Source organism: Macaca fascicularis, chromosome 5 (genome assembly GCF_037993035.2).
Source record: "Macaca fascicularis isolate 582-1 chromosome 5, T2T-MFA8v1.1".
Classification (NCBI taxonomy): domain Eukaryota; kingdom Metazoa; phylum Chordata; class Mammalia; order Primates; family Cercopithecidae; genus Macaca; species Macaca fascicularis.
The window spans coordinates 65444008-65470925 of NC_088379.1; the positions used below are offsets into that span (position 1 = coordinate 65444008).

The 26918-nt window shown below is 34.6% G+C and overlaps 1 protein-coding gene across 7 annotated transcripts in view; it reads left to right on the forward strand.

The window, feature by feature from the left end:
• Positions 1-24443, forward strand: part of YTHDC1 (YTH N6-methyladenosine RNA binding protein C1) — a 36192-nt gene extending 11749 nt beyond the window's left edge. Inside the window, exons 2-17 of one of the 7 annotated variants that reach the window (XM_074039909.1) lie at positions 504-605; positions 839-1322; positions 1444-1870; positions 5464-5553; positions 6012-6065; positions 6662-6756; positions 8546-8654; positions 8732-8849; positions 13336-13420; positions 14622-14788; positions 17317-17399; positions 18579-18615; positions 18688-18751; positions 18860-18922; positions 20991-21125; positions 23442-24443. In XM_074039909.1, coding sequence (XP_073896010.1) covers positions 1017-1322; positions 1444-1870; positions 5464-5553; positions 6012-6065; positions 6662-6756; positions 8546-8654; positions 8732-8849; positions 13336-13420; positions 14622-14788; positions 17317-17399; positions 18579-18615; positions 18688-18751; positions 18860-18922; positions 20991-21125; positions 23442-23666 — 2058 coding nt within the window. In that variant the 5' untranslated portion in view covers positions 504-605; positions 839-1016 and the 3' untranslated portion in view covers positions 23667-24443. The remainder of the gene's footprint in view (positions 1-503; positions 606-838; positions 1323-1443; positions 1871-5463; positions 5554-6011; positions 6066-6661; positions 6757-8545; positions 8655-8731; positions 8850-13335; positions 13421-14621; positions 14789-17316; positions 17400-18578; positions 18616-18687; positions 18752-18859; positions 18923-20990; positions 21126-23441) is intronic. The other 6 variants (XM_074039910.1, XM_005555182.5, XM_005555180.5 and 3 more) reach the window with 6 other exon arrangements.
• Positions 24444-26918: the final 2475 nt, after the last annotated feature.

The window sequence follows — 26918 nt, forward strand, 5'->3', positions numbered from 1 at the left end:
TATGTGTGTGTGTGTGTGTATATATATGTATGTATATATATTTTGAGACACTCACTCTTACCGTCCAGGCTGGAGTGCAGTGGTGCGATCTTGGCTTACTGCAGCCTCTGCCTCCCAGGTTCAAGTGATTCTTGTGCCTCAGCCTTCCAAGTAGCCGGGGTTAAAGGCATGTACTACCACGCCCTGCTAATTTTTATATTTTTAGCAGAGCAGAGTTTTACCATGTTGGCCAGGCTGGTCTCGAGCTCCTGGCCTCAAGTGATTGGCCTGCCTCAGCCTCCCAAAGTGCTGGGATTACAGGCATGAGCCACCATGACTGGCCAATTCTTTACCCTCTATTGTTTTATAGAAATTAATCTTGTGTCTTGATTCTGAAATGTAATGCTTTTTTGTGTAAAAGTGAAGTAAAAGCTCCCTGGGCACTTGTGACCTCACACTTAGTAAGTACTCAAAAGTACGTGCTTAATGATAGTGATTTTTCCCTATTAATTTTTTATTTGCAGATGGAGAACTTAATGTTCTAGATGATATTTTGACTGAAGTACCAGAACAAGATGATGAACTGTATAATCCAGAGAGTGAACAAGATAAAAACGAGAAAAAGGGTATGTAAGAGTTCTATTATTTTTGAAATAACAGTATAAATAGAGGAGATTCAGTTTCTTAAGAAAATGACTTAAGTGCTTTTTTGTACTTGTTCCTAGAGGCAGTTAACACTTAATGTACATAACAAACTGATATCCATATGAATGGGGATAATCTGTTTTTTTTTCTAATATGTGAAACTTTTCAAATATATGGATTTATTCCTGTAGTTGAAAGCTATGTTTTCTTTTAGATTAACTCTGGAGCAGAAATCTTTCAGAAGACTTTTAAAGAAATGAGGCCTTTTCCCCCCTTCCTGATGTATATTATTGTCAATCTTTGGTGAAATAAATGGAATACTACAAATACTACTACTACTTTTTTTTTTTTTTTTTTTGTATTTTAAAGGATCAAAAAGAAAAAGTGATCGAATGGAATCTACTGATACCAAACGACAAAAGCCTTCTGTCCATTCAAGACAACTGGTTTCTAAGCCACTGAGCTCATCTGTTAGCAATAACAAAAGAATAGTTAGTACAAAAGGAAAGTCAGTCACAGAGTATAAAAATGAGGAATATCAAAGATCTGAAAGAAACAAGCGTCTAGATGCTGATCGGAAAATTCGTCTATCAAGTAGTGCCTCCAGAGAACCTTACAAGAATCAACCTGAAAAAACCTGTGTCCGGAAAAGGGATCCTGAAAGGAGGGCCAAATCTCCTACGCCAGATGGTTCTGAGGTAGTAAATGTTATTGCAGATATAAAACAGAAAGCCATTCTTTTTGAGGCTTTAGAACTGTTTATTCACCCTGACCTTGTCTTTTATATGACTGCTGATTCCCTTTTTCTTTAAACATCAGAGAATTGGGCTTGAAGTGGATAGACGTGCAAGCAGATCCAGCCAGTCTTCTAAGGAAGAAGTGAACTCTGAAGAATATGGCTCTGACCATGAGACTGGCAGCAGTGGTTCTTCTGATGAGCAAGGCAACAACACTGAGAATGAGGAGGAAGGAGTGGAAGAAGATGTGGAGGAAGATGAAGAGGTAGAAGAAGATGCAGAAGAAGATGAAGAGGTAGATGAAGATGGAGAGGAGGAGGAGGAAGAGGAGGAGGAAGAGGAAGAAGAGGAGGAGGAGGAGGAAGAAGAAGAATATGAACAGGATGAGAGAGATCAGAAAGAGGAGGGAAATGATTATGACACTCGAAGTGAGGCCAGTGACTCTGGTTCTGAATCTGTTTCCTTCACAGATGGGTCCGTCAGATCTGGTTCAGGCACAGATGGATCAGGTACTACTTTTTATTTGTAAAAGTTCGTCTTTAAAAAAACTTGATAGGTTTCGGTCTTGAAAATGTTTAAATTATAAAATTGTTGAGGAGATGGGGGATATTAATAGGATTGTCTTGTGATCTTTTATAATTATATGCCATTGAATGTTATAAATACATTTGAATAATCTTGGATAAGATTTGCATATTTTAGTAAAGGCATTTCCTAGCTACAGATTGGTTGTGTTGTAAATGAGCACAAGTCCATTTGATTCAGTATAAGGAAATGTATTTCAGATTTCTGTAAATTCTTAGATTTTCATACCAGTCAGCAGTTTATTTAAACACTGATGTACTTGAAGTATATTCATATGAAACCTGTCCACTGGGTATTACAGTATTTCCTTGGTAAAATATCCCTGGATTTCCATCTTATGGCTTCAGAATCAAAACAAATTATTTCTTTTTTCCCTGGGAGCACAGACTTTTCTTCTAATTCTGTGTCTGTCAGTTGACTGGCTGAGACAGGGTCGACAGGAGGGCTGGGGTGTAAGGTATAAGATGGAGACGAAGACTATAAATAAAATTCTTGTGGAAAAATCAGGTAAGAGCTGTCTTGAGTCATTTCTTCAATGCTGTCTATCCTGCCTCTCTATACCTATGAGACAAAAATGTATGACTGTTAGGTAGTTGGAGGCACTAGGCTTAGGGGAACCTTTCCTGGGGGGAGGGTACAGCAAGGAGAGGTCAGGGTACTTACAGAGCACTGTATGACTCTCTTATGTAAAGATGCTACCAGATTGCTACATAAGCAAAATGTACTAAGCATAAGAAAATTCCTATTTTTTGAAATACATTTACAGTTTCATTATTATAGAATTTGATCATTTATAATAGTACATTTTATATATATATAGTATAGAAAAGTACTTCAATTGCCAATCACTAGAAGATAACTGGCCATCTGCTCTACCTATACTACATATAGATAGTACATATCTATACTATATGTATTACATATTTATACTATATAGATGGTTTATATCTATACTATATACAGTATAGGTAGAACAGATGGCCAGTTATTTTCTAGTGATTGGCAACTGAAGTGCTTTCAACCTTTTGTTCGCTAGAATTCTGGGTTTCGGAGTTAAGATAGGCTTTTCAAGGGAGGTAGAGATAAACGGAATGGATGAGTAGTTGGATTTGTTGTAAAAACTTGTGGAATCTTTAATTCTGTGCTTCCATCATGCCTTTTGCAAACTGATAGGATGTATTTTTTATAATTTAAGATAATAAGAAAAATTTCATTAGCATTATGTGTTGAATGTTCATTTATTGTGGAGAATGTGTGAAACCACTCCCGTGGGTAGGGAACATTTTGTTGTAGGAATCTTTTTTGTATCTGTGTTATTTCTTAGACTTTAATGTTTGTATTGTTTACATTAAACAAAGGGAACTTACTTAAATGGTAGGACCAGAAATCTGCAATTGTAACAGGCTCCTAGGTGATACCATAGTAAGGTAACTTGATTGATATACTTTGTTTTTGTGGAGAAGACATTTCAAATTAAATGGTAACTATAGTTTTATAACAAATCTTGATATCAAAACTCTGTTACTAGATTAGGTTTATTCTAAAAGAGATACCTGAAATTTTTATTTTCCTTATTAAAGGAAAATCCCTTATGTGGAACATGCATTAGGTACTATATTAATAAGCAGGAAATTTTTTTTTATACAATAGTTTATGAAAGAAAATGGAGTGGTTTTGGAACTTCTTCATTAGGAGACATCAGTTTTTAGATAAAAGTGATCACAATTTAGTTTCTGTGTCATGAATTTTCTAGATTCCAGTTCATTTTACCTTATTCTCAGAATGTTTGGTAAGTTTATAAAAGCAACAGGCTGATGGATAATGCTTTATTTATTAGATGATTTTCATTGTTCTTTTGACCTAAGAGTAACAGTTGGGGGAGAGAGCCATAAACTTAAGAGCATTGGGAGTTATTCATACAAAAATGATGAAAATTCCTTGGAGATTTCTAATGCTAATGCTAGATTTAGCATTATATAAAAACAATTGAGTAGGATCTTCTTCTGTTATTTTCCCTGCATTATCTCAGATCTTTTTAGTAATTTTTTTATTATTGTTTTGTCTTTATATAAAGAGGGTCTTGCTATGTTGCCGAGGCTGGGCTCAAACTCTTGAGGTCAAGTGATCCGTCTGCCTAGACCAAAGTGCTGGGATTATAGGCATGCGCCAGGCAGGCCCTTTTTGGTACTTTGGACCATAAAGTAATTCTTTTTTAACAGCAACAAGAGATAAATTACACTAAATCTGATCCATTCATAATGCTTAGACTCCTGAAAGAAATATCCATGGAGGAAAAATTAGAACATATCAGAACTTTTGAAAGGAACAATGAAAAAAGCCCCCCAGACCGGGTAAACCTGTAATCCCCTTTCAGAAATAGTTATAAAACATCCTTTCTACTTGCTCAAGCCAGAAGACCTGCCCTTGAGTCTAGGTTCTGCCACCCAGGAACTGTGGGACCCTAGTCTAGTTGCCTAACCACTTGTCTAATCCAAGGTTTCTTCATCTGTAATGAGAATATCTTGTAAACTTGATCTGAGAATTAAAGGAGATAAGTATTTAAAGCTTTTTAAATAGCTGTCATTATATAGTGGGTTATTGTATACATGGGCACTGATTATTCTTTTTCAGCTCTCCATTGTTTGTATAAAAATAAACATGCATTTTTTTTCTTCTTATTCCCTTATCTCTAAGCTGAAAAGTAAAAGGAGCTTATCATGGTAAAATTAAAATAAAAATAAACAGATAGGAGAGCTGTATTCCATTTCAAGTCCTCATGTATATGCTTATAAAGTTCCAAACTAAGCTTGGGACTGGTTCTTAACATGACAGGTAATCCAAACCTTTTCTATTTACTGAAGATTTTCAGCTCTGTTACAGAAGTACACAGGCTACCATTAAAATTGTAGGGGTAAATTTTAAATTGAATTTGAAAATAAGAGCAGTAATCCAGGGAGGAAATGGCTAAGGAGAATGAAATAGAAGACACAGAAACAAGCAGTGACAACCAGAAGGGAATCACTAATTATGGTATATATATTTTTTCCATTTGTAAAGCTTTGGGTTCAGGGGTTTATCACATCTCTTAAGATAGAATCAGAATTGTAATTGTGATGAAGAATGGTAGTGGAGTTTTAAAAAATAAGGACTTAAGACAGTGTTACTTGGTGTGTAGAAAGGACACAGTTTTGAAAGAAATTGTTTTTGCTTTGCAAATTTTTCCCCCTCTTGGAAAACTGTATTCACGGTCACCTATATATGCCAGTTAAGGCCCTGACTTTGTAGTTATTTCATTTGTTTTTATTTGCTTGAAACTAATGAGAGAAATAAGATGCCTGTACTTTTAAAACAGTATTTTTAAAATAAAACATTCTTAGGAAATTGAGGGATCAGGAGAGGAGCACAGACTAATATAAGGGCTATGCAAAAACTAGACATGTAATGATACATTCTTGTTTGATTACTTCTCTTCGTTTCTGTATTGTGATTTAAAAAAAAAAACTCTTGTTCTTTTTAGATGAGAAAAAGAAGGAAAGGAAGAGAGCTAGAGGCATATCTCCAATTGTTTTTGATAGAAGTGGAAGCTCTGCATCAGAGTCATATGCAGGTATTCTCATTTTGTGATCATATCTGACTTGATTCTAATGTAATCTGCTTTAGAAAGCGTGTGGAGGCTGTAGTTTAGTGTGAACTTGTTGATGTCCATTAGTACTGATTTTTGGCATGTTCAGTGTAATAATTCTAGAGAAAAACTAAGCTTTTTCTTATTATTTTAATCCTGTTCTGTTACTGCTTAAGTGGAATTTTCACTTTTTTTTTCTTGGAAGATGATGATTCAGTGACTAGTTTTCTGAGTGGGAAACTGTTCAAACACATACTTTTAAAAAAATCCAAACAACCCAAAAAGCAAAACACTCGTACACATTGAGAAGTTTTTTTGTGTGTGTGGGTGCGCCAGGAAGAATAATTTGTCTTGAATGAGAATTTTATGTGACAAGACTGTAGAAATTTTGTCTTATCTCTATTAAAGCTCAATCTGAACAAATGTACTTTGGCTAAATACAGGTTCAGAAAAGAAGCATGAGAAATTATCATCTTCCGTTCGTGCTGTCCGAAAAGGTATCATTTAAATTTGAAATTGTTTTCATTGCATGCTGCACAGTTATTATTTTGCCTTATTGGTTCTCCATTAATAGCTGCTTTTAATGTAGTAATGTTCCGATATATTACATGAAGCAAAAAATAATATCTTACATTGAAAGCTCTCTGTCTGCTTCTTACTGCGTATCTTTTAGAATAATGCCAAACATTTCAGGATATTTTAGTTTTTGGACAAAATGGGATGGGTGTATGTGTGTATATGTGTGTATGTGTTATATATAGATGCGTGTGTATATTTATGTATGTATATAATGGTCTATTATCACCGTTGAATCTGAGTAAGAAAATCTGTAAAACTTGGTAACCATTTTCATACTTAAATATGGATTTGATATATCGGAACATCACTAGGTTAGGTTTACTTTCTTGCAGTATGCTGGTTGTCTTTTCTTAGCTTTGCTTTATTACATGTCGTGGCTTAGCTTTCCAGGTTGAATGGGTGATTGTTTTAAAAGTTTAGCTGGGTTGTGGAGGGCTAATTTCAATTAGTACAGTTTTGATCCCTTTGTGTGATAATGGCCTGTGGTTAATTGATTTGGGTTTCTTTTTTTCAGATCAAACCAGTAAACTCAAATATGTGCTTCAGGATGCAAGATTTTTCCTCATAAAGAGTAACAACCATGAGAATGTGTCTCTTGCCAAAGCTAAGGTATTAGCATCAGTTCTGTTGAAACTATCCTAATATTAAAATTTTTAAATGGGAAAGTAGACTTGTATTGTATCAAGTAGCATAGGTATTACGGTTTTCATTACGGCTTTAAAGGTCTACATTGCAATTACCACTTAGGATCTGGGTTGTAGTCAGGATCTGGGTTGTAGTTAGGCAGCCTACTTGTAATTTTAGTTTTCTTTTTTTTTAAGATGATTTTAGGAGTCAGAATATTAAATGTTGAAGGCTATACAGTTTAACTTTTTGCTGTAAAAGATCCTGTTTCTGTTGATTTTTGTTTTTGTACTTCCTCAGTGGCTTGTTTATTGTGCTAACACTTCTAAAAGTACCTCGAGTTAACCAATTACTGTTTTATGTTGATGGTTGATGAATACTTTGAAGTTCTTTTGAAATCATTCTTTTATGGAGAGTTTTATTTTTTTAAATTAAGATCATTGGTGTTTAGAAGAAAAAGGAAGAATTAGTTTAAAGGCCCACTCCAGACTTTGCAAAAAGGATATGCATAGTTGCTGTAGGATGTTGTAAGATAGTAATTTTCTTTTTATATTTGGCTGCAAAAATACATTTGTGTGTTATACTAGCTATTATAATGTTTTGCTATTCTTGGTTTAAATTGAGTAACTGTACAGTTTCAACTGATTTTCAGAAACTTTAAAGTTAGACATTTTTCTAACGATATTTTTGTCAATATTCTGTATTTCTAACTTAAGGACTACCCATAAAACTTTACAAACAGAAGGAAACAGTACACCAAATAGCCTTATTCTGCTCTGTAGCTTAAGTGGATTTAGGCAGAAGTACACTTAGCCCTCAGTATCCACAGGATTCCCCATCTTTCGATTTAACTAACTGGATTGAAATAATAGGAGAAAAAGGAATGAGAAATAACACAACAGAAAATACAAACTTAAACACAGTATAACAACTGTTCACATAGCATTTACATTGTATTAGGTATAAGTATTCTAGAGGTGATTTAAAGTATATGGGAGTGTATGCATAGGTTATATGCAAATACTATGCCATTTTATATAAGGGACTTGAGCATCCTCAGATTTTGGTATCTGCATGGGTCCTGGAACCAGTCCCCAACAGAGACTGAGGAACAACTGTAAGCACTTAGTTTGAATGAGATGTCATTTGTATGAGCAGATTAGTGTGAGCTGAATGATAGCATCTGCCTTATTATTCCATTTCTTTTTATCTTTTATGAATGAAGAATTGGTTAAAATGCTTTAGAAATTAACAAATATCTTCCAGCTCTAGGTAGAACATAGGCCTTTTCAGTCAAACTATTGATACATAAAAATTTGAACTTAAAAACTGCTTTGAAAAAACGAAGTTAAATAGAAAAATGCTAGATTCTTGACTAATACAGTAATTTTTAATTATTTGATTAGGCACAGTTTTTCAAGAAGACAAACTTCTAAGTTGCAGTTCACCTTCAAACAGGATGTATTTACCACAGTAAATCGTTGTAATATTAAAATAATTGTAGGTGGTTGGTTTCAGTATGTAGAATTCTAGTCCCTTAGATTTGAACCTCGTCTCCATGTGTTTACTAGTTGCTTTAATAATTTTGTAAAATTGGTAATTGTCTACATTTTTTCCCGTAGGTTTTTATTATTTTGACAGCTGATAAATCTTCATTATAGCTTACTTAAATTGAAAGCACACCAAAATATATAGTTTTTTTTTGCAAACATAACTGGAAACACAAAAGAGTTGTAATTAATTTCACTTTGTGGTCTTTATGTCATTTATATAGGGTGTGTGGTCCACGCTCCCTGTAAATGAGAAGAAATTAAATCTTGCATTTAGATCTGCAAGGAGTGTTATCTTAATATTTTCTGTCAGAGAGAGTGGAAAATTTCAAGGTAAGAATAAAAATAATTTGGACATATAAAAACATTAATTATATTAGCATCTACATATTATTATATGATTCTCTTAGGGTTTGCAAGACTTTCTTCAGAATCACATCACGGAGGATCTCCTATACACTGGGTGCTTCCAGCAGGAATGAGTGCTAAAATGCTGGGAGGTGTCTTTAAAATTGACTGGATTTGCAGGTAAATTAACACTTGAGTATAGATAACTGAAGTTTTGAAAACGCTGCCAGTTTAGAATAATGTGTTAGAGTAAAAACATCATCATATGCATATCTTACCTTATTCAGTATCTTTATCTAATGTGGGACCCAACAAAGGTGTATTAAGTCTGAAGTTTTATGTATTTGATTTGTTTTGTATATTAGTAATACAGCAGTAAATGAATTGGACAATTGCTTGAAATGTTGTCAGGCATATCTGTATAATTTTAGTGATTTAACATGTCACTTAGCTATTGTGGAATAAGTACTCTGACTTGGCTAACAATTTCGGAGGTAACTAGTTTAGTTGTGGACAGTATTTTTTAAGGAGGTTAGCAAATGATGTTTAGTTGCCATTGTGATCTTTTAAAACTGAATTAAGATTTAACTATATTTATTAGAAAAATAATCAGGCTTATTTTGAACACTGAGTTGTCACTGTTTTTAGGTCCTTACTACATACTGAATTATTGTACACAAGAAGCTCATTATTTAAGTGATCTTTATGTGGCATACACAAATCTGTTACCTATAAAATTAATTTTAGTTAAAAAGTGTCTGAAAGGAGATGGTTACTTTGTGAGTTTTAAGTTGTTTTTGGGTATTAGATCTTGATGAGCATGAAGGAGTTGGATGAAAAAAAAGAAAACTGCTATGCATATGAAAGAAAGCAGCCTAAGTCAAGAAGAGCATGGAAACAAACTATGGGTGGGGCGGGTGGGGAGGGCATGTGGTTGTGTGAGTGGGATAGGGAGCTACCTTTTTTTATGAAGGAGATGGTTAGGAAAAGAGAAGGACAAAGGGCAAAGATGGATAAGAATGAATGAATGTGAGTCAGCCTAAACGTTTATTGTAGGATAGTGAGGAGCTGTGAAGATAGAGGGGTGATATATTACAAATAGCATACAGTCACTTGCTGCGTAGTGACATATCCATCAAGAAAGAATCTTGTCCCATAAGACTGTAGGATTCGTAAGAGGTACCTATAATACCATATTTTACTGTACCTTTTCTATGTTTAGATACACAAGTATTTTCATTGTGTTACAGTTACGTACGCTATTAAATACAGTAACATGCTGTGTAGATTTGTAGGCTAGGAGAAATAGGTCATACCATATATCCTAGGTATGTATTAGACTATACCATTTAGGTTTGTGTACGTACATTCTGTGATGTTCACACAATGAAATCACCTGATGAGTGTATCCCTGTCATTAAGTGACACATAATTGTATTAGGTTGATAATAGCATAGCAAAAAGCTATGTGCAGAAAAAATACTCATCCCATTATTACTTTCTGTGGGGAAGAGTTGGAAATCATCTAAATTCTTTGAAATAGAAAATTAGTTAAACAGATTATAGTTTGTCTGTTAAATATATGTGGAAGTAATCTTGCACATATCAGCATAGAAAGGTATAACATGAAAAAATCCATAATTACGGTATTGGAATGCAGTGTTAGGTGGTGAGACTGTTAGTACTATGTCCCACCTCTCTATTACCCCCAGGGATTTTAAAATATAAATTTAATAGTTTTTTTGAAATCAAAATTAAAGTTGAAAATCTGGTGACAATTTATAGGGAAAGGGAGTGATTATTTTTCAGCAGAGAGATGCACATTTTTATTTATTTTTATTTTGTGAGTGTATGTGACTGCTCTGTAAAGGCTAGAGGAAACATTGTAATGTAACATATTTGCAGGTATTGCTTTCTTGAGAACAGGAGAGAAAATAATTGCCCATTTTTATGTGGGTTGCAGCAGATTTTTGTTTTGAATGTTATTTGTTCTGTTAACTTTCATTTTTACATTATTGATAAGGAAATTTGTTTCTTAAGATGAATTTAATTTTTCATGGATTATTCATTCTGCATATTCTTCATTGACTTACTGACTATTCTACTGACTTGTTTGAAATGTATCAAGCAACTGAAGAGGTAGACAGACTCATGGAGCTACATGGGAGGCTAAGGCATGAGAATCGCTTGAACTCAGGAGGTGGAAGTTGCAGCAAGCCGAGATCATGCTGCTGCACTCCAGCCTGGGTAACAGAGTGAGACTGTCTCAAAACAAAAAACTGTGCACAATTTTACATTGTTTTGTTAAATTTGCTGTATTTGCAGAACCACTTAGGTCAGAGAGTCCCTTACATGTTCTCAAAGAACTCACAGTAAAGATAAGTTGTATCTGTATGCTTCATAACATAGCTGCTCAGAAGGTAACTGTTTGGTTGTTCTATGATTGCGATCTGAGAAGAAAGGATAAAGTAAGAAGGATACATGGATCACAGACCCTTCCATTTTCTTAATTCTGAGCCCTGTTTTGCCTCAGACTTCACAGTTTTCTGTGATGTTCTGGCTGAGATAACTGTGTTGAAACAGTGCACAGATGTCTCTTGAATATAGTTGGAACCAGTGCCACCAAAGAATCTCAATCCCAAATGATACATCTAGCTTGGCCTATGCTTTTACTTCTACTTGGATCATGGGTATTTACTTGCTGATATTTAAATAACAGTGATAATCCCATTAATTTATAACCTTCTTATATTTTGTTGGCTGTAGATTTTCATTTATTCCTTTCCTATAACTGTTTTAAACTGGCAATTAGAAGAAAAATTTAAATTATTGAACATAATACAAAGAAAACTAGATATCTGCCTCTGGATATTCAAGCTTTGGTGTGGACTTGTTCTAGTCTTTCTGCTTCTGACATCCTGAAAAGGGGAAAAAAAAATTCAGTATTTTTGACTCACTCTTGATGGGTGAAGTAAGGTGTATATTAGAAAAAGAAACCAAGCTTTTAAGTGATACTTAGTGGGTATTTTCATTACTCACTGATCACTCTTCCATGTATATATATATCACTACCATCACAGAACATACCACCTTGTTAGTTTAACTCTAAAATACTTCTGTTTCCCTGGAAAATGTCAAAGTTTTTCCTGAGGTGTAAAAAAAGTTATATAAGATCTGAGCATTCAGGCCAGGTGTGGTGGCTCACACCTGTAATCCTAGCATTTTGGGAGGCTGAGGTGGGAGGATTGCTTGAGCCCATTTGTTCGCAACCAGCCAAGGCAAAATAGTGAGATCCAATCTCTAAAAAATTAAATTTAAAGAAAGATCTGAGCACTCAGTATTCACTTTCAAGAAAATTCATGTAAGGTTATGTGGCATATTCACTGGGTAAAGTTACTTATGTTTTCGTTTTTCCATTATACCTCTGTTCTAGCCGTTCTCTTTGTTTCAGATGTATTCCTGCCTTAGTTCTCTACATAAGGCTTTACCTGGGTTATTTTTCTTTCAAGCTTAACTCATGTACCACTTCTTTCATGAAGCATTTTGTGATTATTTTTCTTTCTTTGAAAATAGATATGACCACTCTTATTAAAAACAAAACAGATCTTCTGTATTGTGCACATAGTACCCATTCTCTTTGAAAATTGTGTGTGCTTGTTTTTTTTTTTTTTCTTTGATGGCTATGGAAGAAAGGTTAGGGATACAAACTCTTTTATCTTTCTTGTCTTTGTATGTCCTTTGGCTGAACAGTTTCATTTGTGTTGTAGGTACAGTGAATAGTTCTTTAAAGTATTTATTTATTTTGGCATTATTGTTTTATGCACAGGCAGATAAAACCTTAAATACTGTTAATTTACAATTATATCTTGGCAGCTAACAACTGTTGATTTTGTGTCATCTTTGTATTCATGTGACATTGTGTTAGGTTGACAAAGCACTATAAAAATACAAGGTATCCTTTTAAGTTTGGTGAGACCATTTTGTCCTATGGCTCAGAGATCTTAAAACCAGGTTTTTAATATTTAAATTATGTAGATACTGCCTTTGAGTTTCAGTAAAGGGCATAATTAATATAAATATACGCATTTATAAATAATTTATTGCACAACTCAAGCCATTCTATGGGTGGTGAAGAATATTGCCATATTGAATGAGGGAGTACACTTGAACAGGGAAAGCAGCCTCCAACCTCCAACTGAGAATAGGGGACACTTCTATTTTCATTTGGTTTTAATAGCTGGGTTAAGGTACAGCTTCTTTTTGGTCAGTTTTAAGTTTTTTGAGGTCGTAGAGGAAAGGGATATGCTGAATATTTTATGTGTCATTTCATTTGCAAACTGCGTAAAACAACTATAAAGTAGATGGTGATATTCTTTCTTATCAAAGGAATAGATTCAGGCTCAGAGAAGAGAGCAGGCTGGGGTTTAAGCCCCGAGTTATCTTGGTTCTCAAGCCCTTGCTCTTAAGTTTTTTTTAGAAAACCAGAGAATATGGAAAAAGTCTCTGAAGAGGCTTTCTGTAGGGAATAAACTCAACCACTGTAAGTGATTTTTAAAATTTTAGTCATATTTAAGTTACAATTAATACAGGAATTCACTGCTAGAAGTAGTATAAGGTCCTTAAAGGATTCTGCAGAAGAATGTAATTGATATTACTTTGTGTTTAGGCGTGAATTACCCTTCACTAAGTCGGCTCATCTCACCAATCCTTGGAATGAACATAAACCAGTAAAGATCGGACGTGATGGACAGGTTTGTGGTTTTAATTGATTCTTTAAGAAGCACATTTAATCGACCCTTTTAGAGGTCTTCATTGATGTATTTGTTTTAACCATCTGAGATCATGTGAGAATTTGAAAAAATAGTCTTATCTGAAGTTTATAATAACTGATTAAGACTAATAAGACATCCATTAATGTTGAAATATAGGCAGCTTTGTATGGTACTTTCATTTGATATAATTGAAGAAATATTTCTAAAGAGAATTTGCCAGATTAAAAAAATGTTTTAACTATATTATCACTGTTTAACAGATTCTTCAGTTTCTGTAATACATTTTAGAATTGCCATTTAGTATATGTGCTAAAGTTTTCTGAGTAGAAAGCAGCTTTCTGAAAAGATTAAATATATGTACTCAAGTTTTCAACTCTACAAATGGAATTGAAAATGTGGAGTAATTGAAAACCAAAACCTTTGATCCTTGTAATTGTCACATGTAACTCTGAACCAGAAGTTTTGTTTTATTTTATTTTTTAATTTTAATGTTTTTGGAGACCAGGTTATGAGAGTGGCAAATTTTTGTATTTTTGGTCAAGACGGGTTTCACCGTTTTGCGAGGCTGATCTCAAACTCCTGGCCTCAAGCCATCCACCTGCCTGGGGCTTCCAAAGTGCTGGAGTTATAGGCATGAGCCACTGTGCCTGGCCACACAAAAGCAATATGACATTTTATTGCTCATAAGTAAAAATGTTTTCACTTTTTCAATTACAAATAACTGAAAATGATTTAATTTTAAAGAGCCCATAGATTGGTCTGCCTTTGTGGTAAATCTAATGTATTTCAGTGCACTTAGATCATAATTATCAAAGTTGTTGGTACACACACTAACATGTGTTTTTTCTCCATTGTATTAAATGACTTTGTCCTGGTATTTTTGTATTTTGCACAAAGAAATAGTCCCTTCTTTTCAGAGGGTGATTGTCACAGAATTTTAAGCAACTGCATTTGTGTATTTAATTTTGGCGATTCTACACTTTCAATTTTTACCCTTTATATAAATACACAAAACACTTTTGAAATGTTTCATAAATCTGGAAATCTTACTGGAATTGCATATGATCATCAACTTGGGAACAAAACCTCCAAGTCAGTTTTTGTTCTGGTATATCAGGAAAGTGCAAGTCTGTTGAAAGGGTCTGTTTTTGTTTTATAAATTACTGCTTTCCTATTCTAGGAAATTGAACTTGAATGTGGAACCCAGCTTTGTCTTCTGTTTCCCCCCGATGAAAGTATTGACTTGTATCAGGTCATTCATAAAATGCGTCACAAGAGAAGAATGCATTCTCAGCCCAGATCACGAGGACGTCCATCCCGTCGAGAACCAGTCCGGGATGTGGGAAGGTTAGAAACGTTCTTTGGACTGATAATAGGCACATGTATCAGAATAACATGATGGAGGAATATGATTCGTCAAAAGTTTGTTCTGCGGTAAAGAAGAAAGAGAAAATCCTCAAATCAAGCTGCATGGACTAGTTTGTGGCTTCATTGAGGATTTCACATGGTCACCTTGGTCTCAGTCATTTTTCAAGAGGAAAATGGGGATCTTTCCTTATTCTGAAAAAAGTATAACCAGTGATAACCAGTTTAGATTAGATAATACTCTGATAATACAATGTATACAATTGAAATGAGGTAGGCATTTGTTGCTAAGAACAGGCTAGAAAGGAGGAAGAGGAGGAAGTCTTTATTTGCAAAAATTGTTAATATTTTTTAAAAAGCCTTTTCTTTCAGGTATGTCTCTGGATAAGCCTTATCAGATATGGGACTTTTATAAAGGATCACTAATATTTTTTCAGAAGATGACGCCTCATTTAGAGGATAAAATATTTTAAGTTATTTTGATACTCAAGAGGAGCATTATTGGGACTATTTCAGATTTTATCACCGTGATGTGTTAATCCTATTGCCAAATATTCTCTAACATGTACCCAGTGAATTCATACATCTTGCTGAGCTTCTGAAAACAATAGGTTCTTTCCAAAGGGGATCAAGTGGCCCTGGGAGACCCGGCAACAAACCAAAAAGAAGGGCTGTTGCTGTGTCTGTTTACAACTTTTCCAGATGCTGGCAGTACCTGTGGACTTAAAGTGTTTTTTAGAGGATCGCCATGGTTATTGATCACTGCTTTATGAACTAAACAGCATTTTCCAGAAAAAGGGGGTTTAACTTGTTACAGAATTGGAGAAGTCTTTGCAAAGGACTGATTTAAGCCCTTCTACCCAACACCTTCCCCTGTGTAGATTTGCATACAGCTAAATCTAAAATATTCTGCTAAAGACTATTGGATGTATGGTTGATGGGATGAAACCTTTGGTTAAATTTCCTTTTGGTGGAAACATCCTGTGGTAGGTACAGATAATCCAACAAGAGTCCCCATTTCTTTGAGCTTAAAAAGGACACTGTCGAGTAGGTAGGAGGAAACCTGGCAGAGCCCCTTATTTTTGGCCTAAAAGGACTGAGCACCAAGATGTCTTTTGAAGTTTTAAACTAAGAGGTTTCCAGTGCAATACAGTATATACAAGTGAAGTTTTTACCTCAGTTTTGCAATGGACTGCAAACTATACTTATTACACCACTACACCTCCTCTCAAGCCTGCCAGGGCCTCCATTTATGTATGTGGCTTACAGCTTAAAGTCAGTAGTTGGACTACTATATGAACTGTTACTATCATGTTTTATACCGGTCGTAAATGCACTCCCCAAACTACAGGAAAGCGGTATGTTTATTTTTTAAACCAGCTTTTAATTTTCTTAGTATTATTTATTGTAGATGCAACTGTTCTTATTCTGTTGGGGGGGCTTGGGATTATTGCACTTAACTTTGCAGTTTGAATGAACTGTGTAGAAAAAGTTAATGAAAGTAGTTGGTATTCAGACAAATAGCTGAAAACTAGTGAATGCCAGGTTGTTATCAAGTTTTTATTTGACATTAAGGGTAAAAAGATTTATTTTCTAAATATTTTGGACTTTTTTTTTTGTTTAACTTTTATTAGCTGCTAAGTAAATTGAAGTGTATTTAATGATGTGTTAAGTAAACCCAATTTATGGAAGACAGTAAAGAAAAGCCCTCTGTAGTCAGTAAAATTTCACCTTCTAAAGAATATATTTTGAACTAGTTTTATGAACTCTGTTAAAATTCTGACCCATTACTTGCCGATTTATAAAAAGCCAGTTTTATTTCAAGGCATTGTCTCTGGAAAAAAAAATTCCCTTAATTCTTAAATGTCATTAAATGTAGAAAGAAAAACTAAATGTTATTAAGGAATATTAAGAAATTAGTTTTTTAAACTATTAAGATTTTAAAAACTTTCCTGTAAAGTTGCTTTTAATAAGTATCAGATTTTCTGTATGATCATGTAAAAATCATAATTTTGTGCAAAGCAGAGGAAAAATAAATTCTTAATTTTGTTTAGACTTAACCTAAAATGACATAAGTTTTAAATATATAAATTTTAGAGTTACATATTGTACAATGATGATAGGTTTTTCTAATTTTTATTTTTCAACTGAATGGAGACTTTATTTGGGAAAGTGTTTTAATTGTTAAACTGGTATTTAGTTTGAGAATGACTCTGTTTACTTTTGTTTAGACTACTAAAATGTGATTTACATGTTTTGATTGGATTATCCTGCAATTTTCTCATCATAGCATGAGATGGCAGAGAATATCTACTTCCAGCATACATTTAAGGTTTGGTTTATAGGAATTAATTTGAGAATCAAAATGCAGGAATTTTAAAACTAAAAATTAAGATGTTAAAGTAAATAATGGGTTATGTTTTGTACTTATCTCTGTCAGAAACTCTTACTTTACTATTTGTTCTCCCAGCAGTTTTTGGTTTAATTTCTAATGTGTCTAATTTGTGTAGGCGTCGACCAGAAGATTATGATATTCATAACAGCAGAAAGAAACCAAGGATTGACTATCCCCCTGAGTTTCACCAGAGACCAGGTTAATATTTTATAATCCTGCAGATATTTGATTTCAAATTATTGGAAAAAAAATAAAATAAAAAAATTATAAACAACCCTCACAATCCTGCAGTTTTAAAAGTGAAAAAAATTCAGGACCTGACTAAATCTTGGGAAATTTTAGTAGTTCTCATTAGTGTAATTCTTCCCTTTTTGTCCAGTCTATTCCAGTGTAGCTCATTATATCCTATTACCTGAAATTGCCAATTTTGCAAAAATGAAAACTTATCTGCACATGTGTTTAAGATTAAATGTAGTTAGTTATGAAAAGCAATTACCTTATATTCTATCAGGATTTTTCATAAAAATCTTTATGTCTTTGGAGAGGAATGGGAAATCTTTGGTACGTAATCTCTAAATGTAGCTTTTCAATTAATCTATCCCTCACTGGAGTTTGAGAGAGCAAACTATATTCAAGAAGGGATATCATGTATTTAGAACAGAGTCAGTGATGCACTTGTGAAACTTAGGCAGTTAGGAGATTGATGTTAGTGATCGTTGTAGCACTATTATGTAACAGGTGGCTTGATTAGCCTCATTCTTCCAAAATAGGATGTCCTGTTGTAGAAAGTGAAAATAGTTTTTCCCCAGTAACATGACCACTCAGATGTTTCTACATTTTAATTTGTTGGGTCCTTACTAAAAGAAGCAGGGGAAGGAATATTTTTCTAATCACCATCAATTTTTCATTTTCAGTGTATACATCTTCATTTTTGCAACTTTTGCAATTTTTTCCCTCCCCCTTAAGTTTACATTTTAAAAAGCTTATTGGTTTACTTGGTAAGGCCTACATATACCCAAGCTGGAAAGTAAACATTTAAGGAAGTCCTGTCATACTGTGTTCAAGATAGTTCCTCTGCCCTTACCTTCTCTGTGATGCAGAAAGAAGAAATTTTCTGATTAGCAAGATTTGGACTGTGAATGTAGAAGATACATATATGAAAGCTTCTCTAGCAGTTTACAATTCTATGATATAATTAGTTATTTTCTAGATTATCATGTAATCTGAGAAGAAAATTTGAAAATGGGATAATAGTAACATCACTTAAAATACATATTTCATGGAAAGAATTGAAACGAGTGGTAAGGAAGGTTTAATTATAATGCCATAATAGAAAAATATAAATTTGATTTACTAAAATGCTTGATGTTTGAACAGGGTATTTAAAGGATCCACGATACCAGGAAGTAGACAGGTAAGTCGGGTTCACTCTTGCCTAGCTTTGAATTACATTCTTGGAACTAGTTTATGAATTACCTGAATTTAGTTTCACAAATCTTATTCCCAACAGACGATTTTCAGGAGTTCGCCGAGATGTGTTTTTAAATGGGGTAAGCATTTCATTTTATCTATTTAATGTAGATAAAATCAGGCTCTGATTTATTTTGCAGTTCTGTGATAATTTTTAATTATATTGACATTATCATCTTTCATTTTAGTCCTACAATGATTATGTGAGGGAATTTCATAACATGGGACCACCACCACCTTGGCAAGGAATGGTTTGTATTATTCTATTTTTATAAGTTACATAACTTCATTTGCCGTTCTAATATTTCAGGTGCTTACTCAGAATATGATTGTTACAGTTGCTCATTAAAGAGACTTAAACTGGCTGGGCGCCGTGGCTCATACCTGCAATCCTAGCACTTTGGGAGGCTGAGGCGGGCAGATGACCTGAGGTCAAGAGTTCGAGACCAGCCTGACCAACACGGTGAAACCTCGTCTCTACTAAAAATACAAAAATCATTAGCTGGGTGTGGTGGCGCGTGCCCATAGTCCCAGCTACTCAGGGAGGCTGAGGCAGGAGAATTGCTTGCAATCCAGGAGGCAGAGGTTGTAGTGAGCTGAGACAGTGCCACTGCACTCCAGCCTGGGCAACAGAGGGAGACTCCGTCTCAAAAAGACTTAAAATACAGATTTTTGGTGATAAATAATTGTGTGCTGTCTTTCAAACTAAAGACCAAAAGCTCATTTGTGTTAATAGTACAGGCTTCAGAACTGTAATAGCGTATTATGGTAGTGATTAGTAGTGCAAAGTCTGCTTTGGTTCAGATATATTTCTTTTTCTTCCCATCTCTGTGACCTTGGGTAAATTTCTTAATACAACTCTTAGTTTTCCTCATCTGTAAAATTCCGTAGTTGGCTTATCAAATATAATATTTAGTACTTACTCTGTGGAAGGCACTGTGCTTGTTCTGATTATGTCATGGTGAATGAAATTGACATCGTGATTGTCCTGGTATAGCTTAACATTTAATGTAGTAGTGTCATTCTCATTGTCAAGAAGATAAATTTACAAAGTACATGTTAAGTTTAGCATAGTGCCTGATCTAATACTTACTAAATTTTCTGTGTAAAATAAGATTAATTAAACCCTGATTATTCCTGCTTTTTAACTATTTCCTTTAAGAAAACTTGTCTTCTTAGAGTATATTTTAAGATATTGAAGATAGCTGAAGCATTAATTTTCAAGAAATAAAAACCTGGAAGTTTAGCTTCTACTGTTTTCTTACATTTTAATTTATCTCTTTATTTTAAATGCTATATGTTATATGGCCTCTTCATCTGACTTTTGTGTCTCTTTAAGGTATACAGTTTTATACTATTGTATGCAGATGATTATGAGACTTTTTCCCTTTATATTCTGGGAAATTTTAAAAATTTAATATATGATCTTGATAGTAACTGTGAAAGTAATCTTTAATTTACCCTCTATTCATTTTTTAATAGCATTTAAAAGTTAATTTGCTCCTGGACTTTTTTTCTTTTTCTTTTCTTTTTTTTTTTTTTTAAAGAGACAGGGTCTCATTTGGTCTCCCAGGCTGGAATGCAGTGGTGTGATCATAGCTCTGTGCAGTCTTGAACTCATGGGCACAAGTGGTCCTGCTGCCTCAGTTTCCTGAGTAGGTGGGACTACAGCACATGCCACTGTGCCTGGCTAATTTTTTATAGAGACAAGATCTCACTCTGTTACCCAAGTTAGTCTCCAACTCCTGGCTTAAGGGATTCTTTTCCCTCAGCCTCCCAAAGCATTGGGATGTGGGCATGAGCCACCACACCGGGCCTGTTGAAGTTTTTAAGAGTAGATACATACAAAGTGATTAACCAGTTTACCAGTTGTAGAACTAGGATGCCTGATGCCATATATCTGCTTCACCACTTAACAGTAGTGTGACTATAAGCAGGTTACTTAACTCCTTGTTGCCTCAGTTTTCCCTTTTGTAAACTGGGAACAATAGTATCTATCTCATAAGGTTGTGAGAATTAAATGAGACTAGTAAAGTGCTTAGAACAATGCCTGGCTCACAGTAAGCACCATGTGAGGGTTTGCTATTTCCCTTAGTATTTATATGATAGGAGTAGAAAAGTATAAACATGTTGTATCTTAGAAGATGTGTAATTTTCAACAAACAAAAAGGGTATTTTGAAACACCTTAATGCCATAAAATAAATGTCTAGTACAGATTGACTTGTTTGGGATTGGCATTTTGGATGAAGGTTTCTAAGAATGGCTTGTTTACAAGGGTATTTGGTAGATTCTTAATGGGAATGGTTTTCCTTTTTTAGCCCCCTTACCCAGGAATGGAACAACCTCCACACCATCCTTACTATCAGCACCATGCTCCACCTCCTCAAGCTCATCCCCCTTACTCAGGACATCATCCAGTACCACATGAAGCAAGATACAGAGATAAACGAGTAGTAAGTGCACAAGGAGGCAAAGGTGTGAGGGAACTACTTAGAATTCTGTAGGTAATTTAAATATGGGGAGACCACAGTGTGGTGAATGACAGACCATTGCATATTCTTAAACTGCAGACTGTTTTGGAGTAATTCCTAGTTTGTTTTTATTAAAAATGCCTGATTATGCCCCTTTGGATTATATAGGTAGAATATATTTATTTTACTGATCAGATCACAAACTGCTTAAGGCAAACATCTACAAATAGAACCCCTTTTAGGTAGTACCTAGGCTATGTTCTTTCCATATTGAGACCTTAATTATGCCGTGTAATTAATATTGTTAATAGGTATTTCTGAACTTTTTGTGTATTCTGATTCAATTTTTGTAGGATAGATGGTGTATATTAAGTTAGCTGGTAAGCTGTAATCTCATTTAGTCATTTGTTTTTATTTTTACCAAGTGTTAAAGCTAGTAACTAATGAATTGTTTTACCTGTGGTTATTGTGATGTTAACAAAGAATAACTGGATGTTACGATATGTAGCAGGTATGTCCTTTATTCATTGATTCTGTTAATTATTTGATAAGATTGATGTGAAAGCTTTTTTTGATGGCTTCAAAACAGGACCAATGAAAAAAAGACTCTAGTTTGAGTTGTCTGGGTTTTTAACTAGTGGGGTTGAGTTTATTAAATGCTTTTTTTTTTTCCTCTAATATTAGGTACTTTTATTTTAAAAAGTGGAATTGTCTTCTGGCAGGTGTTGGAAGCATAATTCATATGCATATAAGATTGATAGCCTTAGAGAGGTAGTTTTGTTGTTAAACTAAGTAAGATATGCAAGTTAGAATTTTTTTTTCCACTCCCTACTTATGGTGATGAGTGTGTATGGGGCCAAATAAAGATATTTTTATTTTCCAGCTTAAGATGACGAGTGGGCCTATTTGTGAGAATCAGAGTAGCTTTCTGGCCTTTGAGACATTTTTATGTGTTGTCAGTAATTTCCTTATCCTCATAAAGATAGTAATTTTCTCTAAATCAAGTCATATCATGACCTTTAACATTGTGTAAAATAATTTGAGGGTACTAATTAACTGATTCACAAACTTTAAATTAGTAGTTTATTTTCAGTTAGGCATACAAGAAAGAAATACACAGTCTATAATGAAATCTTAGTTGACTAGATGGGTTGTGGTGTCTTAAAAATTCCCATAACTGATCACATGGCTTTTAAAATAGGAAGTCTAAGATTTTTTTTAATTTGTTTTCCTGAACTGTGTTTACCCTTTTTAACAAGTTCTATTTTATGGATCTTTATGTAGTGATTTTTTGGTTAGTATACATATTCTCTGCTTATATAATCACATATATAAAAGGTAATGTGGGATTGTGTTTTCAAATCCTATTTCAGCTAAATTTTGAGAAAAGACCAAAATCAGTAAGACGAGCTGAGAACTAAGAGCAGAAAGTTTAAAGTAGAGCAGAGGCCAAGTTTAGGAGCAGCCACAACTTTTCTTGCACATCACTTAGTTGTAACAATTTAGTTTGAAAGAAAATCTGGAGGCCGGGCGCGGTGGCTCAAGCCTGTAATCCCAGCACTTTGGGAGGCCGAGACGGGCGGATCACGAGGTCAGGAGATCGAGACCATCCTGGCTAACACAGTGAAACCCCGTCTCTACTAAAAAATACAAAAAAAACTAGCCGGGCGAGGTGGTGGGCGCCTGTAGTCCCAGTTACTCGGGAGGCTGAGGCAGGAGAATGGCGTGAACCCGGGAGGTGGAGCTTGCAGTGAGCCGAGATCCGGCCACTGCACTCCAGCCTGGGTGACAGAGCGAGACTCCGTCTCAAAAAAAAAAAAAAAAAAGAAAATCTGGAACATAATCCTCTCAGTTTGTAAAATTGAAGTTGGTAGAATTGGAGGAAAAATGTCGAGCTAGCCTGTGCCAGAAAAACATTGATGACATTTAGCATAATTGGCAGTATATATAGATAATAGTTGAAGGTCATCACTAATTTCTTTGGCCGAAATCTTATTGAAAGGATCAGATGGAAAAGTCATTAAAGTTAAGTAGAAAACTGCATAAAGAGATTTGAGTAATCTGTTGTAGATGTCTAATGAGACATCATCCTTTTTCTAAACCATGTCAGCATATTAACCTGTGAATTAATTTATTATTGCATTTCTTTAGATTGTTCTCTCCGCCAATTATAATATAGAGACTTTTTTCTTTTTTTGTATTTTAAAATTGTTTATATAAATTTTTTTTTTCAAATCAGGGATCCACTTATACTATTTGCATTTTTGACGTACCTAACACATTTCTTCCGTTTTCTAGCATGATTATGATATGAGGGTGGATGATTTCCTTCGTCGCACACAAGCTGTTGTCAGTGGCCGGAGAAGTAGACCCCGTGAAAGAGATCGGGAACGAGAGCGAGACCGCCCTAGAGATAACAGACGAGACAGAGAGCGAGATAGAGGACGTGATAGAGAAAGAGAAAGAGAGCGATTATGTGATCGAGACAGAGACCGAGGGGAGAGAGGTCGATATAGAAGATAATGGGCTTTTGGAAGCACTGATTGTTTAAAGATACAAAAAATCTTGTATTTTTTTTTGTGTGTGTTTACAAGTAGTAAATTTATTTTCAGCTGTCTACCTATAAAGTTCATTGTGTAGAAGGATTTATTATGACCCCCTTTGTTCCAAGCATGCAGTATCATAAGAACTGGAAAAACTCAAATCCGCCAAAAATCCACAGTTGACAGTTGAATTGACACTTTTATTGGGGCAGAATGGAACAGTCCAAGAATGTAGATATTGATTCTTTCTCCATAAATGTTCTTATAGTGTGTTCATCCTAGAGTTATTTTTTTGTTTGTTTTTTTCTTTTTGGATCTTGATTGATAACTGCCATGATATTTTGCTTTGATGTGTTTCTACATGTAGTTGCACACGGTTCAGTAAAAATAATGCTGCTATCAAGTATGCAAATGTTGAAGTATGATGGTTTGACTGTATGGCAGTGTTGTAGCAGCCTCTTGTTTTTTTCCCCATTGCCTCTTTTTTAAAAAACTTATAAAGTCACTTTTTATTTTTCCTCAGTCTTCAATGATGAGAGCAATATTAAGAAGACATTGCTATCTAATTTTTAATCTTTTTAAATGAAAAATTCCTATGTTCAGTAGCGTGGTTGATGCTATTGTTTAGCCTTCCCCTCCAAATTGTATACATTGGCTTGGAATGTTCACAACTTGCGTGCGTGGCAGCGGAAGACGATTCCCATATTCTACATTGCTACTGTTTTGTATAAAATAAATTGGTAAAGATTGACAGTTATCTTCTGTATTTTTTTCTTATCCAGTTACTGGTTTGCTTTATTATGCAATAATGGACATAAAAATACTTTTTGTTTAGGAATTTTAGGAACCCCATTTGCCTTTTTTGAGGCACATTTTAGCAGAAATGATTGACCTAGGCCTATTGTATTAAAAACTTCCTTCTATTTCTAACATAAGATACACAGAATTATGTTAGTAGTTTGGTTAAGTATTTATACACCTGATAACATTTTTGAGTCTACTCAGATCACAGAATCGTTTATTTAGGTTTTGTATTTGTTGTTTTAGTCTTCTGTAAGTGAACTACTTTGTACGTGCTTTCTACTTTACTTCATAAATAGACTTTTAACCCTCTTATATTAGTTCTGTATTTTAAGTTAACTGTCCAGCTCTCCCAGCTATAACATAGAAATAGAGCCGCTCAAGAAAACAATCTGTGAAATAATTTTTTGAATCTTAATTTGAGTTATACCTGGAGTTTTGGCCTTTGGAATTTGGCCTTTATAAACATTAGGAATATTTGAATGTTTGACTAATTTTTTTATAGTATCAAATTTGCACTGTTTTATATTTATATTGACCTGAAAAGAACACAGGCACTTTACTCTTAAAGGATATTTAAAACTATAGTTTTACTGCATTCATATTCATACCAGCATGTAGTATCTTCCCTGCATTCACACTAGTTTTATTTCCAGTGACAAAACTAAAGCCTAAGGATTTGTTTTAAATCTGCATTGTGGTAGAGAGGAAAAAATACTTTTAAGGAAACCTGTGTTCTAGTTTTGTCATTGTCTTTAATTAAACCTGTTGATGATATACGGTAAGTCACTTCATTGGCATTTTGTTTGTATTCATCAGTAAGCTAGTCAAGATGATATCTACAGTTTTTTAAGAATTTCTGTAACCAGTTACACAAAACTAGTAGGTAATATTAAAGGTATTTTCCTGAAATAATAGTAATAAATACTGAGCACTTTGTATGCAATAGACACTTTGTGCTTTTATATACAGGCTCATTTAAATGGGCTCAGAGAGGCTAGTAAACTTGCCAAAGATCAGAAAGGTAGTAATTGTTGGGCCAAGATTTTATCTATGTTTTTATTTGGTGTTTCTAAAGCCACCTCATCACTTTTGAAAAAATAGCATATAAATTAATATGCGTCATTGAGATGGAGTCTCTGTCGCCCAGGCTAGAGGGCAGTGGCACGATCTCGGCTCACTACAACCTCCGCCTCCCAGGTTCAAGCAGTTCTCCAGTCTCAGACTCCCAAATGGCTAAGACTACAGGCGCTCACCACCACACCCGGCTATTTTTGTAATTTTAGTAGAGACAGGGTTCCACCATGTTGGCCAGGCTCAACTCGAACTCGACCTCAAGTGACCCACCCACCTCAACCTCCCAAAGTGTTGAGATTACAGGCGTGAGCCACTGCACCTGGCCTGAGATTTTTAAACATTAATATTTCCTTCAGGCTTAATTTGCATCAGAGGGTTTTTCTAAAGTGCCATCCAATTAGATGTTAAGTTATGCTTTGTGTGTTGAGTGTTAAAGAGCTTAGTATTGAGTCAATCTATTTTAAAAAGCCATCAAGTTTTTACCAAGTATCTGGCGTTACTCTAACAGTTGTGTTGGCTCATGTAATCATCACTGTTTTATCCTTTCCTGACTTTATTTTTAAATAAAGTTACAGGAACATTGTATAAAAAATGCAAGATACAGGAGAGTATATAAAAATCAGAATTTTTTATTTAATCGTACACATTTGTGACAGCTTTTTGTCACCATGGGAGACATGGTTTCTTTCATGTACTGTACAGGGCTGTGATTCTAAAAATCTACATTAGTATGATGTGTTCAGGTGAAAAACAGAAAATTCAGTCATTCAGAGTTTAGAAATCCAGTCAAGGATTTTATTGGCTGGAGTAATAGTTCAAAGGAGTAACAATTCAAGCATGTAATTTTTGGATTTGATTTCCCCCATAATGGCTTTTTATCAAGCATGGTCTAATTTTTTAGAAAATGGCCATTATCTCCAAGCTTCCATTATCTATGTAGTTTCAGTGGCAGGAGAGAGACCATTTTCCTCCCAGTGTCCATGACAATTCCTCCGAAGGACTGAACAGCCATGTTGGTCCTGGAGCAAGCCCTAAACCAATCTGTATTTCCAGGGAAATGGGGTCCTTTGACTCCCAGCATGGGAAGCAAGAGAGGCAGATGATATGGTCACCTCTGTGAGGATTACATCAGGAAGGACAGTTTCCAAAACACATGGACAGAGAAAATGTAGCAGATGTCCATTAAATCAGGATCTCATACAAGTTACAACACCTGAATGTCTGACTTTTCAGAGTATTGGCCTCTTGCCCGTGGAGATATCTACAGTATTCTGCTGTAGAATGCCGTGGTCTTTCTGAGGGTCAGTACATCCTGTCTTGTTATAATGTTAAACATTGAGTCCTCAGGCATGTC